This window comes from Bombyx mori, chromosome 11 (assembly GCF_030269925.1).
Source record: "Bombyx mori chromosome 11, ASM3026992v2".
NCBI lineage: Eukaryota > Metazoa > Arthropoda > Insecta > Lepidoptera > Bombycidae > Bombyx > Bombyx mori.
In genome coordinates this window covers 5,208,180-5,224,848 of record NC_085117.1, presented here as the reverse complement: position 1 = coordinate 5,224,848, position 16,669 = coordinate 5,208,180, and the positions used below count along the sequence as shown (strand labels likewise).

Sequence of the window (16,669 nt, the reverse complement as noted above, 5' to 3'; positions counted from 1 at the left end):
GATCATCTAAGCTTACGCTAGTCGTTTACATTATGACATACTATTTATCAAGACTGATATCTAGAACCCGCTACGTTGTGACTGTCGACATTTGTATAAAATCATCGATTTGTTGAGAGTACTTGCGCGCCATCTGTCGTGCGTTAATGGTACTGGGAAGCGTCCCTTGGAGTGCCAACAAACATTTATCTTTATAGATTACTGGTGGATTATTACTGGTGGTAGGACCTCTTGTAAGTCCGGGCGAGTAGGTACCACCACCCCGCCTATTTCTGCCGTGAAGCAGTAATGCGTTTCGGTTTGAAGGGTGGGGCAGCCGTTCTAACTATACTTGAGACCTTAGAACTCAAGGTGGATGGCGTATTTACGTTGTAGATGTCTATGGGCTTCGGTAACCACTTAATACCAGGTGGGCTGTGAGCTCGTCCACCCATCTAAGCAACAAAAATAAAATATGTGTGCGTGTACGTATCCCGCATCAGTCCACGCGAGTATATCGGAGCTTTAATCCTACAGACCACAACTTACACCTAACGATATACCGTCATTAGAAATATAGTAACAAATTATCTTTTTCACTTACCGCCCAGCAAGTATTTGAAGAGACCTGGAAACAAAAACGCTTTGCATTAATTAAAATTCGTTTAACATTCGTCACAGTGAGTCAAGTAAACTACGTCTGTACATACAAACGAGAAAGCAAATGGCATTATCGTCGAGAAACACAACAGATTTATAATCTAATAGGGTGTTTATTTTGTAAAAATTTACCATTTTCTCCTGGGAGATGGAAAGGCACGCACGAAAAAAGCAATTAACGTTCAGATTGCTAGTGAGAATCCCTATCAAGTCAATTAAGAATCGAAACTCGAGAGAACCCGCTGAGGTGCTTAGAATCTGTGGCCATTAAGCCGGACCTTTGACTCTTTCTGTCTCTCTCTCAACCAATGTGAACACCAGCGCCGATCTTGATAGGTCGAAGTTTGAGTCATCACACCAATAAACTACTACCCGTAAATTGGCAGCAAATTACTGGTGTTAGTTACTGGTGTACAACAAGTTACAAGTTACTGGTGGTTCGAACGCCTTTTTAGTTTCACCAGGACAGGTGGGCGAGCAAGGGCTCAGTCAGCAGAGGTGGGATTAGCTAACAGCTGCCCGAGCGCCTCCGAAGGAGACCTAACAACTCAAGAGCAACTGCTTCGCGAATGAATCTACTGCCGGATCGGAAGCGCGACCCACTGAGAAGATCTGGCGAGAAACTCAGTGGGCTGTGTTTGAGGGTTAATTTATTCGTCGAGCCCTTCGTCGCAAGCGACGGGTTCGACGAGAACGATGACCGATGCTTGAGGTACCTAAAGCACCGTTAGTGGATCGGGAGGATCCGAAATGACGTGTTTTGGGCGACGTCGACTGTTGACATTCGGTCCGCAGGATCGGGAATGTAGTTAGGCTTCTGGGGTCGTCATCAGCCCAGAAACATCCACTGCTGGACATAGGCGTCTCATTAGTCGTAATGACGGGTCCGATGCTACCCGCATTGAGAATGGTCGTTCTTCGCTGTGGAGGTTCACCCATGCTACGTCTCACGGTGCAAGGTCACCACCCGGGAACTTATTAAATGTATACGTACCGCCAACTAAGCCCGGGCTATGGCCTCCTGCTTCTGTATCTGAGATCAGAAAAGAAATTATTTGAGAATGCATTTCAAATGTCAGTGACCTTTTGACAGGAGTTTTTGGCGGGAACGCGACGCGCGGTGTTGAGTGAATATTGTATTTTAATAAATTCATTTAGTGTTTTTTTAGGTTTAAGTGTTTATTGACGGGGTTTATAAAAAAAAAATGTCCACTGAAAAGTCTAAGTAAGTACCGATTTTGCATGCTGTACAGTAAATTAATTGGAAACTTTTTTAAATCTTATAACTATATAATTTATAAATTCAAATGATCTGACTTATATACATTACTATATTAAATATTATTATTAGTATTATTAAATATAAATCGTTAACAATCCGTATAAAATTTTTGTAATTTTACTGTTTAAAAATGCTAGAAATAAAAGGCTTTTTCTTTAATTTAATTGATTTAAGTATGGACCTACTGATTTTACTATATCCTCCTTTTTCTGAGATTGTATTTCGTTCATCTTAACTCGTTTCATTTAGTCTCATATCAAATTGATTAAATTCTTAAATTAATTAATCAACTTCATCTCGTTTTTATATTAAAAGAGAATACAAGGAGAAAGATGTCAAATATTAGAATTACGTATGCCATTAATATTGCTTCGTATACTTAGTTCCTACTCTACGCGAGAAGCACAGCAAAATTTATCAAAATGGCCGTGACGTCGTGAATTTCGGAGGAACATTCTAGACGCGGTAGCTTCAAACTGCGAGAAACATATTGAGAGGTGAACGACTAATTTTCACATTAAGCGATATTTTTTGCAACTATATAGAACAGCCATTTAAAATTAAAAATTCTGGAAAAAATATCATAACAAAAAAAATTTTGCTATTTGAGTAGGGTAAACTTAATTGAAGCACAATTAAAAACATCGATTCTTTTTATGCTAATACCGAATAAAACGCACTTTTAATTACAAAGATAAATATCGCGTGTTAAGCAAAGTGTCGCCTTTCACTCCTCGAATATCTAAATGTTTCCATTATAGAAGAACCACATAAACATGATTGCAGATATAGGTATATTTAAGGTTTTTTTTTTGTATAGCTAGCTGATTTACTCTTGCTTCGAACCCCATCAATAATGATTTGTAATACTTTTAAAATAGTGAAGCGATTTGCGTGAAAACGAAAATTTCAAAATTTTGAGTTAGAGTAGTGTTCATTGGAGGCATCGATGTGATAAAATAAACTTAAGTTTTCGTAATGAAAACTTCTGTCGCATAATTAAAGATACAAGTTGTGATTTTAATTATGATTATCAACCCTAGTCGAATTCATAACACTTATAATGAATAAATATCCTTTTAACACAAAAAAACCTTTCTTTTTAAAACAAGAAATAAATACTTACTCTCACCTCCGTGAATCTGTAAATAGAGAATTTCATTATTATTTACATATTTATTGTATGCAGTTTTTTTTTTTTATAACGTAAATTCTACAAATTCTTTCGCGATGACACTTATCAATGACATGGACTAATTCAGTGTGAGAACTCGTTGAATAATGGAATATAAGTTTTAGATTAATAAACTATCGAAGAGTGAAAAGCCATTTTGTTTAAGCAACATTATTATCTTTGTAAATAAAGGTGCGTTTTATTTGGTATCAGAATCAACCGTTCGATATTTTTAATTGGAATTCAATTGAGTTGACTTCATTCAAATAGCTGAAGAAGCTTTTTGGGTTATGATATTGTTTATCCAAATGTTTAGGTAAGCTTTAAATGGCTCTCATGTGAAGTTGCAAAAATTTCGCTTAAGCCAAATAACCTTTCCCCCTCGATATTTACAATAGTGAGCTTAAATCATTAACGAGTCTCTAATTTTCTTCACATTTGTTAGTCAGTAGTGTTGTTACATTATTTACGTAAAATTAATATGTGAAGCAAAAACTTTGTACCCCTTTTTACGAAAATTGTGCGGACGGAGGAATATGAAGTTTCTCATACTTATAGAGAATATAGAGGAGTGCATGCAGAATGCAAAATTTTATTTTAATTATGCGTAAAAATACATTAAAACAATTAAAAAAATAAAACATTACACACCACCATGTATTTGACACAACACAGATTTATATATTCTTTGTTATTGTCAAACTTTTGTTATTGCCTAAAGCCTGTGGTCAAGTGTGGTCTAATTGAGAATAGATTAATATTGTTTGCCTATAGTGTAGTCTTGGCGAAACCTGTCATTATAGAAGTATAATAATGTAGTCTTTGACAATAGAACCAGTAATAATGTTCAAATTTATAATTTTGTTAATTATAGTCGAATTTCGACTATTGGGCGACCACTAGTTTTTTTATTGCTTAGATAGGTGGATGAGCTCACGGCCCACTTGGTGTGAAATGGTTACCGGAGCCCATAGACATCTACAACGTGAATGCCGCTACATACTTTGAGATATAAGTTCTAAGGTCTCAAGTATAGTTACAACGGCTGCCCCACCCTTCAAACCGAAACGCATTACGGCATCACGGCAGAAATAGGCAGGGTGGACCTACCCGTGCGAACTCACAAGAGGTCCAACCACCAATTAGTGGTTACCGGATCATGGAGGTTAGCAATGGCAGGGGTAGAGTCAAGCCACTGCCTACCGCTGAGTACTCTCCGTTTAGGTACCACCGCACTTAACACCGGATGGGCTATGAACTCGTCCACCCATCTAAGCAATAAAAAAACCATCATGTGGCCATACACGCGCCTGACTACAAGATTAATAAAAGAATAAAATAGAAAACTTTTGAATATAAGCAGGGTGGTGCTTATAGCCATTATTTATGGCATTATTGATGCCATTATTTACTCTTTAAATGTTGTATCACATAAAAACGTTCAGCGAAACTCCAATCGCACGTCGGAATTTGACACACAAATTTTTCTAAAGCGAAAAAAAACAGAAGCATTTCAACTCACTTTATCCTGCCCGTTTTCATTTATATTTCTGTAGTTCTTTTGCTGATAACCGCTCCCCTGCTGAGGTCCATATCCAAACTGTTTATTGCCGTAAATATTATTTTGGTTGGTTCCGACGTTGTTTGCGAGTTGCCCGGGATTCTGTATCCTGAAATCGTTTGGCGATGGAACGTGGCCACTGTGATTTAGAAGTGAACCTTCGATTTGCGTATTCACTGCATTACGATCGCTCGAATATCCCCTATGGTATTGTTCACCTATTGCCCTTAATTTGTCTTCGCCAATGTTATTGACATGTCGATTATTGAGTCTATTGTCTCCGTTATATTGATTTTGGGTGTTTGCTTGTGATCCTAAAGCACCGTAAGCTACGCTCCCAGCGTTTGCGTTTTGAACCTGTGATCTTCCCGCTTCTAAGTAAGCGCTTCCGAGCTCATTGATATGGTTTCGCTGTTGGCCAATAAGCTGCGGTCCTGCCGGGGCGTAAGTAAATCTATTCGCGTTTCCATAACCGCCTTGAAAATGTCTCTTTTCTAAGTTAACAGTTCCACCTCCATTATTAAGGCTTTGCTGTTGGCCGTTCGCTTGCGATTGAGCCGCAGCATAAGCTAGGCTACCGGCAATTCCTTGCTCGCCCTGCGATTTTGCTTCCTCTAAGTAAACAGTTCCACGTCCATTATAAAGCCCTTGCTGTTGGCCGTTCGCTTGCGATTGTGTCCCAACGTAAGCAACGCTACCGGAATTACCGTGTCCGCCCTGCGATTTTGCTTCCTTTAAGTAAACCTTTCCACCTTCATTATTAAGGCCTTGTTGTTGGCGGCTCGCTTGCGATTGTGCCGTAGCATAAGCAACGCTACCGGAATTTCCTTGTCCGCCCTGTGATTTTGCTTTTTCTAAGTAAACAATTCCATCTCCATTACCGAGCCCTTGCTGTTGGCTGCTCGCCTGCGATTGTGCCGTAGCATAAGCAACGCTACCGGAATTTCCTTGTCCGCCCTGTGATTTTGCTTTTTCTAAGTAAACAATTCCATCTCCATTACCGAGCCCTTGCTGTTGGCTGCTCGCCTGCGATTGTGCCGTAGCATAAGCAACGCTACCGGAATTTCCTTGTCCGCCCTGTGATTTTGTTTTTTCTAAGTAAACAATTCCATCTCCATTACCGAGCCCTTGCTGTTGGCTGCTCGCCTGCGATTGTGCCGTAGCATAAGCAACGCTACCGGAATTTCCTTGTCCGCCCTGTGATTTTGCTTTTTCTAAGTAAACAATTCCATCTCCATTACCGAGCCCTTGCTGTTGGCTGCTCGCCTGCGATTGTGCCGTAGCATAAGCAACGCTACCGGAATTTCCTTGTCCGCCCTGCGATTTTGCTTCCTCTAAGTAAACAGTTCCACCTCCATTATTAAGACCTTGCTGTTGGCTGTTCACTTGCGATTGTGCCGCAGCATAAGCAACGCTACCGGAATTATCTGTGTTCGTGTTATACACTGCGTTACGCGGGCCCGCCTCAGCATAGGCATAGCCTGCCGCGTTATTGCCAGAAGGGTCGCCCTTCCTGACGATAATTACTTTTCTTATACCAGTTTTGCTCCCGGATTTTTCGTATACTTTACTGCCGTTCCTTCTATTCCGGTTCGCACGACGGACTTGGTCGTGCACGTGTCGGATGATTACGTATTTTATGTTAGGATGCTCCTCGATGTAGTCCGTGGTCCCGTCCAGAATGACGCCCTCAAGCGCGTTCGCTTTGCAGAAGGTCAGATCTTTGTATATCTTGGATACATAGATGCTTAAATCTGAGAAGCAATTGATTAGATCAATACTTAAGTTCGACTTGATTATTCTGTTAATATATAAAAGTTATTGTTATGACTCACCAATTTGATAGTAGTTTCCGACGTATTTGAAGTAATTCAGGAATCCTTTGACAAAAAAATATTAAACATAAAAACGAATATTTGGAAATGTTAATTCGGGTCCTAGGAATAGGTATGGGATAACGGTAGGTACATGAAGCACACCTTATATCTAGACTCCGACGGTTGTTTGATTGGTACAAATCCACATAAAGACCTTACTAAAGTTGATAAGAAATTTGCTTGGGGCCCTACGAGTGAGGAATTTCGTCACTAAAGTCGGGTATCCTGGTTAAATGTGCAATACAATCTGAAAATTCCACTAGTGAGAAGCTTGTCGTCGCGGCCTAATAGATAAGACGGCTGTTGAGTTCGTAACTAGCGATTCGAATGTACCTAGGTTCGAATCCCGCAGGCTGACGACCAATTTTTCTAATAAAATACGCATTTAATTCATCTTCACGATTGACTTCGACAGTAAAGGAATATCACCGTAATGTAACGGAGCGTTAAGATGTGAGTGAGAGAAAACGGTAAGAAAGGGAAAAGAGAACGACAGAAAAAAAGGAAGATTGTGAAGACGTGTAAGGCCAATAAAGGTGTTAGGATATTCTTTTATTAATGTAATAATAACAGAAGATTTTGGAACTATAAACTTTTGTTACTTGTACTTTTTCTTCGTCAATACTATAACTCCTTCATCACATGCCATTTCTAAACAGCCTTTAAATCCAGAGTTTTAAAGTCTTATATGGTTTATAGGCGCATAGCGCCTACGTTCGATGTGAAAACTCAAAAATCTTTAAAATGATACTTAACCCCTTCATCCACTAATGTCTTCAATTGCTGAAGACATAGATTGCGAGTCGCTGAATTGATGTGATAGGTCCGGTAAACCAATTAACACATCATTGAGGCCGTGTGCTTCAACCACATATGTATATCCAAGAAAAACATGACACGACACACTGAATAATGAAAAATCGCGACTGATTATTAACTAAACTGAAATAAAAGAGAAAGAGAAAAAATAATTGCTTTAATTCCAGACTTACCCTCAGCCATGAACTGTCCAACTGTAATTGAAAATTCAAATTACATTAATTACAATTAAAAAATAATTACCTACACTTTAATTTTTTTATACATGTCGGCGTTACTATTTAGTTAACTGAAAATAGTTGCAGTTAACTGTTTCCTTAATGTTACTCATGTCAACAACTGTTTGAGATGGTATTCAAGAGAATTAATGACTATGCTACCCCCACTGTTCTACTATAGATAAGAGTGACTATTGTCGCACAAATCATACCCGATCCGGTGGACCGAATGATAAACAATCGACGTCGCCCTAAACACGTCATTACGGATTCTCCCGATCCATTAACAGTGCTTTTAGGTACCACAAGCACCGGTCACCGTCCTCGTCGAAGGGCTCGACATGTGAATTAACCCACAGACACAGCCCACTGAGTTTCTCGCCGGATCTTCTCAGTGGGTCGCGTGTCTGATCCGATGGTAGATACTGCGAGGCACTGCTCTTACTAGGGCCAGTGTTAGCAACGCTCCTGGCTTGAGCCCCGTGAGTTCACATATAAGCTCGGCGAATCTAGAATAAGCCCTCGAGGTTACTAGAATAGATAGGAAACAAAAAAAAACGCACAAAAGATTCCGGCTCAAGCAGCCGAACGAGGCGGAGCTCTCTGACGGAACCAGCCAGCCCTATGAGTCATACATATTTGTTTCAAAATAATCGAAAATGTTTTTTAATAGAATAGGTACATAGCGACTTACGTCCTGACTTGTAGCTATTCCCGAGCGCGCCCAATATGGTTGTCGCTGAAAGGAAATAAATATTATATATTAATAATATTAGATAATTATATAATATTAGAAATATTAAATATAAATTGATATTACTGGTGGAAGGACGTCTTGTGAGTCCGCGCGGGTAGGTACCACCACCCCGCCTATTTCTGCCGTGAAGCAGGAATGCGTTTCGGTTTGAAGGGCGGGGCAGCTGTTGTAACTATACTGAGACCTTATAACTCATATCTCAAGGTAGGTGGCGGCATTTACGTTGTAGATATCTATGGGCTCCGGTAACCACTTAACACCGGGTGGGCCGTGACTTCGTCCACCTATATATGCAATAAAATTCATAAAAAACGAACGTGTATGCGTAATAATCGCTCGATGGTGTTTTAGCCTACTGTGTCGTTTTAGGAACGCGCAGCTTAAAACCGTCGCGCGAATCGTTAATGATTGGACTTGTCCTGCTCTGGGGCGGAAATGGGCAGGGCGGTGGTAGCTACCCGTTGGACTCGCAAGCCCCTAGCACCACTCAATACACTCGCACGTGTTTTACTTCAGAGAACCTACACGTTATTTCGGATCCTTCCGTCTGCTTAGTGCGTTTTTTAACGTTCTCGATAGCGTATAAGTTAACTCAAATTTGTAGGCAACCGGAACAGCGCACCCCGCGGCAAACGTTCCAACTCCATTCAAATTTGAGTTAACTTTTACTCTATCGAGAACGTTAATAACCACGCTCTTTGCATACTGATCCACTAACGGTGCTTTTAGGTACCCGAAGGGCCATCATCGTTCTCGTCGAACCCGTCGCTTACGACGAAGGGCTCGACGAATAAATTAACCCATAGACACCCATTGAGTTTCTCGCCGAATCTTCTCAGTGGCTCGCGTTTCCGATCCGGTGGTAGATTTAGCGAAGCACTACTCTTGCTAGGGCTATTAGCATCGTTCTCACTTTAGACCCCTCACGTTAGGCTACCTCCAGCTTAGATAAGAAAAAAAATAGAGAATCTGCTTTCGGCTGGACGTACTATCGCGTCTGTTGCGTTTCTTACTTCAAAAACCAAATAAAGTTGTTAATAAATATTGCAAATAAAGGATTTTTGCAATATTTTTAAAAACGTAATGACGTCTTCACATCTTCACGTGTGCATGTTGATCACTCTGAATCCAGACCAGCCTTTAGGTTAAGGTACTTTTGACATTTATTTTATTTTTTGTTTTATTATTATTTATACTTTATTCCGAAATTATTGTTATTGTTTTTATTTAATTTTTGTATTCTATGTGAAATGTTATTGTTAATTAATAAATCGATTACAACCAGTTGCACGCATGAAAAAGTGTCACGTTCCGCCCGAGCAAGTGTGCAAGCGAGAGCGCGGAACAAGCGATAGAGAGGCACGATTGGCCCAAGCCTTAATTTATCAAAAAAAATTGTAATTATCAAATTAACCCCTTTTTTGTATTACACAGAATGATCACAATTCAGTGATAAAAATTCAATTCATAAAAGTATGCAATTTTTTATTAATGTTTCTTCAAATGTGACGCTTTATCACGTTAACCTATCGTCCGTAAATCGATTTTACAGACAAACAATTTTTGAACTGTTTAGCATGTCTGTCTTATTAAAGTTCCGTTGAGTCACTTACTTCTTGCGAATGTAGCTGCTAAGTGCTCCAAGTTCCATTCCTCTGGATCTTCTGTGAAATAAATAAATAATAGCAACTTAATTGATAATGGTTTAATAATGGCCAATTCTAATATAAGTAATAAATAGCGCTATAGTCCCTAAGTAATATAAATATCGTAGGTACTATCAATAATAATAATCTATAATCCCTAGTAATATGCATATCTATATATTAATACGTGAAGCAAAAACTTTGTACCCCTTTTTACGATAATTGCGCGGACGGAGGAGTATGAAATTTCCCACACTTCTAGAGAATATAGAGAAGGAGGGCAGAATGTATTTTTTTAAATTATGCATAAAAAATACATTAACTCACTAAAAAAAAAACATTACACACCATGTATTTGACACCACACACATTTATACAAGTCTGTGGTCAAATTGAGAATAGATTAATATTGTTTCTCTTAATATTATTTGTCTATAGTGTAGTCTTGGCGAAATCTGTGGTTATAGAAGTATAATAAAATAGTCTTTGAATAGTCTTTGAATCTTAATAGTGTACAAACTTATAATTTCAATTAATTATAGTCGAATTTACACTACCGGGGCACCACTAGTATAAATAAATATAATATATTTACTAACATAATTATTATGTCCTTACTAACATATTTTTAAGAAATCACTGTTACGAAAATTAATATGGATTAATATTTTATTTAAAATAAATGAATTTAATAATAATAGTGCTATTAAGTTTACACTTACGTTCATAAAAAATGGATATTTGGTGAATCGACTGCGCTATTACAGCTGGAGAGCCTGTAACAGAATATCGTGATCAGATCGCATCTGCGTGGCCTCCAGCAAGATCACAAATGACCGATCAATTTCGAGATAATTATCTATGATATTTTGTGTAGCCAGGCCGGATATCGGCTGCCACTCCATCCCGCTGTGACTGCTATGCAGCTAGAATCCACAGTGGTGATCACACGATGAAACTGAGCTCAACAGAGAAAAGGCTCCCACAAGGAATCAGAAGACCGTAGGGGCTTAGATAGAGGTTTCCTTTCCTCGAAAATTGTGGGACAATTGATAATAAAACTATGTCTTTGGCAGCTTGACATTGTGAAGTTAAATGTCAGTTGAGTTTCATATCCTTATACTTTAAGGACTTGACAGGACTTTTACTATCATTAATTGATTATATTAGTGGACGAATAAGGACATTAGCCCCCTTTTGTACGATGGTAGTGGCATCATGGGCGCCACTTCCCCCTTGAACCATGAGATCATAGTTGTAGCTGTAACGTGTGTAGTTCTGTCACAGAAATAGGCAGACCGATGCTTGCTTACAGCAATGTCGATTGGTGACCAAAGTACGCTGCTGCAGTGAATGTCTTAATTGCTTTATGACACGCCCGGAATGAGACGCGACGCCGCTAGGTTCCAGGTCACACATCCACTTGGTACAGCCTTCAAATATTCGGTTACCGTACATCAGGAAAAGTGCAATGGTGGGACGAATTCACCGGCCTGCGATCTTATCAAGAGCACTTGGATAGAAATTAGGAACACACTTGCGGACACTGCTACAACTGACTGCTGTCCAGGGTTTTGTAGCGGCTACAGCTTGATGTCTGATCAACCACGTAGATGCTACCACCAAACCTTGAGATACGGGTTCTAAGTCTCAGCTTTTACTGTACCACGGCTGCCTTTGCAACACAATAGGCAAGGTTATGGTACACCCACAGTTATATTGAAGCCTTTAAAATTGGACGGCGGTTTCCACGTTAGTAATTTTTTTATTGCTTAGTTGGCTGGGCGGGCCCATGAACTCCTACGACGTAAATTCCGCCACTTACCTCGAGACATGATTTCTAAGTCTCAGTTTTAACAGTACTGTGATGAGACAAATATACCGTACCGATTAACTGGTGTGGCGCCTTCCCTTTTCCGTGCTGACTGAGCATGGTCTCAATTGTGTGTTTGATGCCCACCAGGCCCAGGTCTCGCACCAGCTGGCTGCGGCTCTCGCAAGTCGGGAACGAGGTCCAACCCCAAGCAGATCCGAAGCTGGCGTCACAAACGTACGCTAACTCTGAAGTGAGACAACGAGAGTCAAAGTTTTGGGTATTTGTTTTAACATCAAAACTACAAGTCGCACAAATATTGTGACTCGAGCAGCCGACTGAAGCGGAGCTCTCTGTTGTTATCGTTGTACACTTGAAATGTAATAAATGGAATTCATTGGAAAAGTAAGTTTTAATTATTGTCACTATGGAAGGCAATGATAATGATGAAGAAAATAGCGTTATTTTATAAACACCGTGGAACTAGCCTATTCGTCACCAGAAGTGGGATAAGTCGTACCGTACTAGTACCGTAGTCGCTCCTACGGTACGACCGAAAAAGAAGAAAAAGAGCCGAGGTTCCAGCTATTTATTTTAGCATCAAAACTATTTAATAGGCCATAATTGATATGTATATTAGTGAATGACCGTTAGTCAGGTTTTGTTGTATTACCCACAAATAATATCGCACACGTGTTGTTGTGTGCAAAGTGATAGCTGTAGGATTTGAAACAATAGACTATTTGCTCGACTGTACAGTAATGAGGAAACTTGCTCGAAAAAGTGGAAGTGGGCCGGCCGGTGGGTAGTATCATTCAGTCATCACACGACTTTGCTATAGAACTAGGATTTATCATATCACTTAATTATCCAATTGCATTTGTTTGTGTATTATCTTTAAATGTATATATTTAAGTGTGTATGTCAGTCCTTTGTACCTTTAACAAAGGGAATCCTAAATTGGTGCCGAATGACCGTGCGTGATTTGTTCTCAGTTATTTATGTAGTTATTAATTTCTTTATGCTGTTTTTTGGTATTTTCCGACATTGCTCTGAGTACGCCATTTTGGATTAACCTGTTCGGATATCTTACAACACGATATCTAAAATGGTGGTTAATTGGCTAATTGGTTTAAGCGAAATTTTGCTTAATACGCGAGATTTATCGTTGTAATTAAATGTCCGTTTATTTCATCTTAATATCAACAATCCGATATTTTAAGCTATTGCATAGCTTTTATCGCGTTCTTTGAGCGCGACGCCCGAATCAAGAAATTCCGTAACGAAAATAAAACGTAACATCCCCCACTCCGGCTACCATGTAGCTCGCGTTCAACACATTCACACGGTAGTGTTTGTGAATAAGCGCGCGGCGTGACGTCGCACTGCATGTGCATATTGAAAAGTCTGCCCATTTCTCTCTTGCGCGGTCTAGCTTATGAGTGTGAAGGGGACCGTTAATGTTTTACTTTTGTCAACGTTTATAAATATAGCGTGGTCTTATTTTATTATTATTGTTTTAATATTAAATTATTATTGTTTTATTATAATTGCATAGTTGATAAGAAATGCTGTGCAATAGCTTTACCGTGGCAGTTCCCGAGTGCCACACGTGTTTTGAATTGAACTTCAATTAAGTTTACTTCATTTAAATAGCTGAAGAAATTTTTTGGTATGGTATTTATTCTAGATTACATTTTAAGCGGGTCTTCTGTGAAGTTGCTGAAATGTCGCATAAACCAAAATATAGCCTTTCACCCTTCAATCTGTGCACATGACATATACCTGGAAATTCTTGCTTCAGCGGAACGCAAGTTTGCGTTTTGAGGATCACCATGACCACTGAAACAAAGAAGTGCCGTAAAAACAACTGGATCGAGTTAAAAATCACAAAATGCAAAGCCTAAATGGAAATACGGAGGATATTAGAGCGAAGTTATAACATTATTGTGTCTACATCGGTCCTTGACGCGAGTGAGAACTATCAAGTTGAGCTTACGTCTGGCACTACAGGGGCTCTCAAACTTGTTTTGTCTAGTGCCACTTTGAGAATAAATTATTTTTTAGCGCCCCCATTTTTTCCCCTACTTTAAAACCACTATGGTGAGAGCTCAGTCGGTGTCTAAGAGTCCTCCTATATGAAATTACAAATCGCTTCTCAAGCCTCTACACAACATCCCCATTTGTTTTTCTGGGTCTCTTACCGCCCCCTTTAGACCTGCAGCGCCCACAAGGAGGCGTAATCGTCCACTTTGGGAAAGGCTGTCTTGGAGTTACGTTATTTAGGAAACCTGCCTTGGGGATCGGCACGGATAGGCACCACCGCCCTGCCTTTTTCTGCCGTGAAGCAATAATGCGTTTAGGTTTGAAAGGCGGGCTAGCTGTGGTACTGTTTAAATGTGGCTTGTCGATGTCTGTGGCCTCTGGGAACCAGCTCCAGCCGCGAGTTCGAGTGGACGAGCAATAAACGAGCTAAGCTGTCAAATAATGGATTTAGGACGAGAGCTGCCCTTAGACTTCTGCGAAGTCTTAGATGTCCTGCCTCCACGAGAGCACCCAGTCAAGGGTTTCATTAGAAGCAGAAGCCTCTTTTCTTGTTATACCAGTGCCGTCAATCTTCTGCAGTGTTTCGAAAATAAGCGGTAATATGTTTAGCCGACTTCAAAAAGGAAGGTTACAAATATGATTTTGTGTTTTTTTTGGTGCGCTATTTTCTTTATAGAAGAACTGATTTCGATGTATTTTATTATTTTAATTTATTTAACTGTTGCTCTGAACTGTTGTTCGAGCGGAACCTTTTGAGTAATCCCTAATAACTAATGCACGTTTAATTAACTTCGAGACTGCATCGACGATGTACTCATTTTATTTTGTCGAAGTCGGCTGGTGGTTGGTTTCCTTTGATTTTGTTACAATTTATGTATTTCCATACTCACTGTCAGCGAAGCGGGTACCAACTGTGAACAGAATGAGTGACTTTAGTGTCTGTTTTAAAGTTTGTTTTAGCGCGATTTTCGTTAAGAGCTTTTTTCATCGTGAAACTTAAGCTATTCCGCTTATTACAAAACATCGATTTAGTTTCGTGCTTATACAACGCGTTATTTAATTGAAACTTTAAAACGCCAGCGGGATTTGAACCCGGGTTATTGTCGCATCACTCGTCACAAGTGCACTGGCCTTCTTATCGTTTAAGCCGCAACGACCCGCAATTAGCTTACCTATTTATTTATCTCTGTTCAGCCCTTTTATACCCACTGCTGGGCATAGATCTGCTCTTTTTATGCCGTAATATCAATCGTGTTTCTCATCCACGTCCGTATTTGTGGCTTGGGTCTTCTTTCATTGGCACCTCTACGACCTAATCTTAGCCATCAAACCATCATTGTTCTACTCCATCTGTTATCATTACGTCTTTTTTTTTCTTTTTTTTCCCATCTATGCTGATAGCCTTGAGAGGCTATTTCAGCTTCTCCTTGACATGTAGGTGAGTTCACGGAGCTCAAGCCGGAGTGTTGCTAACACTGACCCTAAGAAGGGCAGTGCTTCGCAGAATCTGCCACCGGATCGTAAACGCGACCCACTGAGAAGATCCGGCGAGAGACTCAGTGGGCTGTGTGTGTGGGTTAATTTACTCGTCGAGCCATTCGTCGCAAGCGACGGGTTCGGCGAGGACGGTGACCGGCTTACGTCTTGCCGACGCTCCAGCCCGATTTCACATCAGATCCGCTGCTCTCTGACCGACATAATACTTATAGTCGATAATTATGAAACTGTCAAACTTACGTGTCGGAATCCAGCCGTCGACTATAAGGCTGATGGCTCTGACGGCTGTGAACAAATAGTTCGGTTTACAAATAGCTCAACCGGGCAAAATAGTGTCGTATCCACCAAAAGAATGTTAGGTATGTAATAAATTATTTCGTTACATTATATGTTCAATTAATTTTCGTTATCGTGTTGTTTTGTCGTACAGATCCATTGTGTACAAGCTCAGTACTTTGTCTTGCTTAGTCGTGCGCACATGCCTTATGTTGCAAGCTAGTTTTTGTTGCTTTTTACTTGTGTTTTTTATGTATCTTGTTTGTTTTATGTATCTTGTTTTAGCTTGCGATGTGTATTGTGCCTAATAAATAAAATAATAATAAATATGAACGTAACTCACTTGCGACAACCGTGTCTACAGCCTCCCGGAAGCTGCGCGGAGATCCTGCGGGAAAATTGTCGGGTTAAACGAACGTATGTTTCAGAGTCGGAGAAGGTTGTGTGGAATGATTCCGTCACATCTGATGGCACAGACGTAACTGATGAAGCATTGTATTGGTTTGACGTCGAAGTCCATTGGCATCATCGATGACGTCACTGGTGGTTCTTTGACGTCACAACCCCATCCCAACGGAAATGAACAAAATATAACCCGCAAAATTATAATTTGCGTATTTACTGGTGGTAGGACGTCTTGTGAGTCCGCACGGGTAGGTACCACCATCTGGCCTATTTCTGCCGTAAAACAGTAATGCGTTTCGGTTTGAAGTGTGGGGCAGCCGTTGTACTGTTAAAACTGAGACCTTACAACTCATGTCTTAAGGTGGCGGCATTTACATTATAAATGTCTATGGGTTCCGGTAACCACTTAACATCAGGTGAGCCGTGAGCTCGTCCACATATCAAAGTCATAAAAAAAAAGTACTTTCTTTTAAGAGTAATGTGTAATTAAAATGTAGTTTCTTCTTGTCCTTGTAACCACTATGTGTGATCGGCGCTGCATTTCTTCTTTATCCATTCAGGCTTATCATACATCAGCTCAGCAAACACATTCTTCTCTCGCAATTCCTCTTTCGCGCAGTCTATTCACGTATTTTTAGGACGTTCCCTCAATAAATTAC

At 40.0% G+C, this 16,669-nt stretch overlaps 1 protein-coding gene across 2 annotated transcripts in view; it reads right to left on the bottom strand.

Moving 5' to 3' along the window:
• LOC101740721 (uncharacterized) overlaps window positions 1-16,669 on the bottom strand; it is a 40,538-nt gene that overhangs the window by 1,280 nt on the left and 22,589 nt on the right. Inside the window, exons 20-33 of one of the 2 annotated variants that reach the window (XM_038013949.2) lie at window positions 15,949-15,993; window positions 15,570-15,614; window positions 14,723-14,743; window positions 13,572-13,628; window positions 11,861-12,034; window positions 10,696-10,749; window positions 9,941-9,991; window positions 8,265-8,309; window positions 7,526-7,546; window positions 6,492-6,536; window positions 4,618-6,410; window positions 3,048-3,063; window positions 1,634-1,672; window positions 584-607 (exon numbers count right to left, since the gene is read on the bottom strand). In XM_038013949.2, coding sequence (XP_037869877.1) covers window positions 584-607; window positions 1,634-1,672; window positions 3,048-3,063; window positions 4,618-6,410; window positions 6,492-6,536; window positions 7,526-7,546; window positions 8,265-8,309; window positions 9,941-9,991; window positions 10,696-10,749; window positions 11,861-12,034; window positions 13,572-13,628; window positions 14,723-14,743; window positions 15,570-15,614; window positions 15,949-15,993 — 2,430 coding nt within the window. The remainder of the gene's footprint in view (window positions 1-583; window positions 608-1,633; window positions 1,673-3,047; window positions 3,064-4,617; window positions 6,411-6,491; window positions 6,537-7,525; window positions 7,547-8,264; window positions 8,310-9,940; window positions 9,992-10,695; window positions 10,750-11,860; window positions 12,035-13,571; window positions 13,629-14,722; window positions 14,744-15,569; window positions 15,615-15,948; window positions 15,994-16,669) is intronic. The other variant, XM_062671026.1, reaches the window with a different exon arrangement.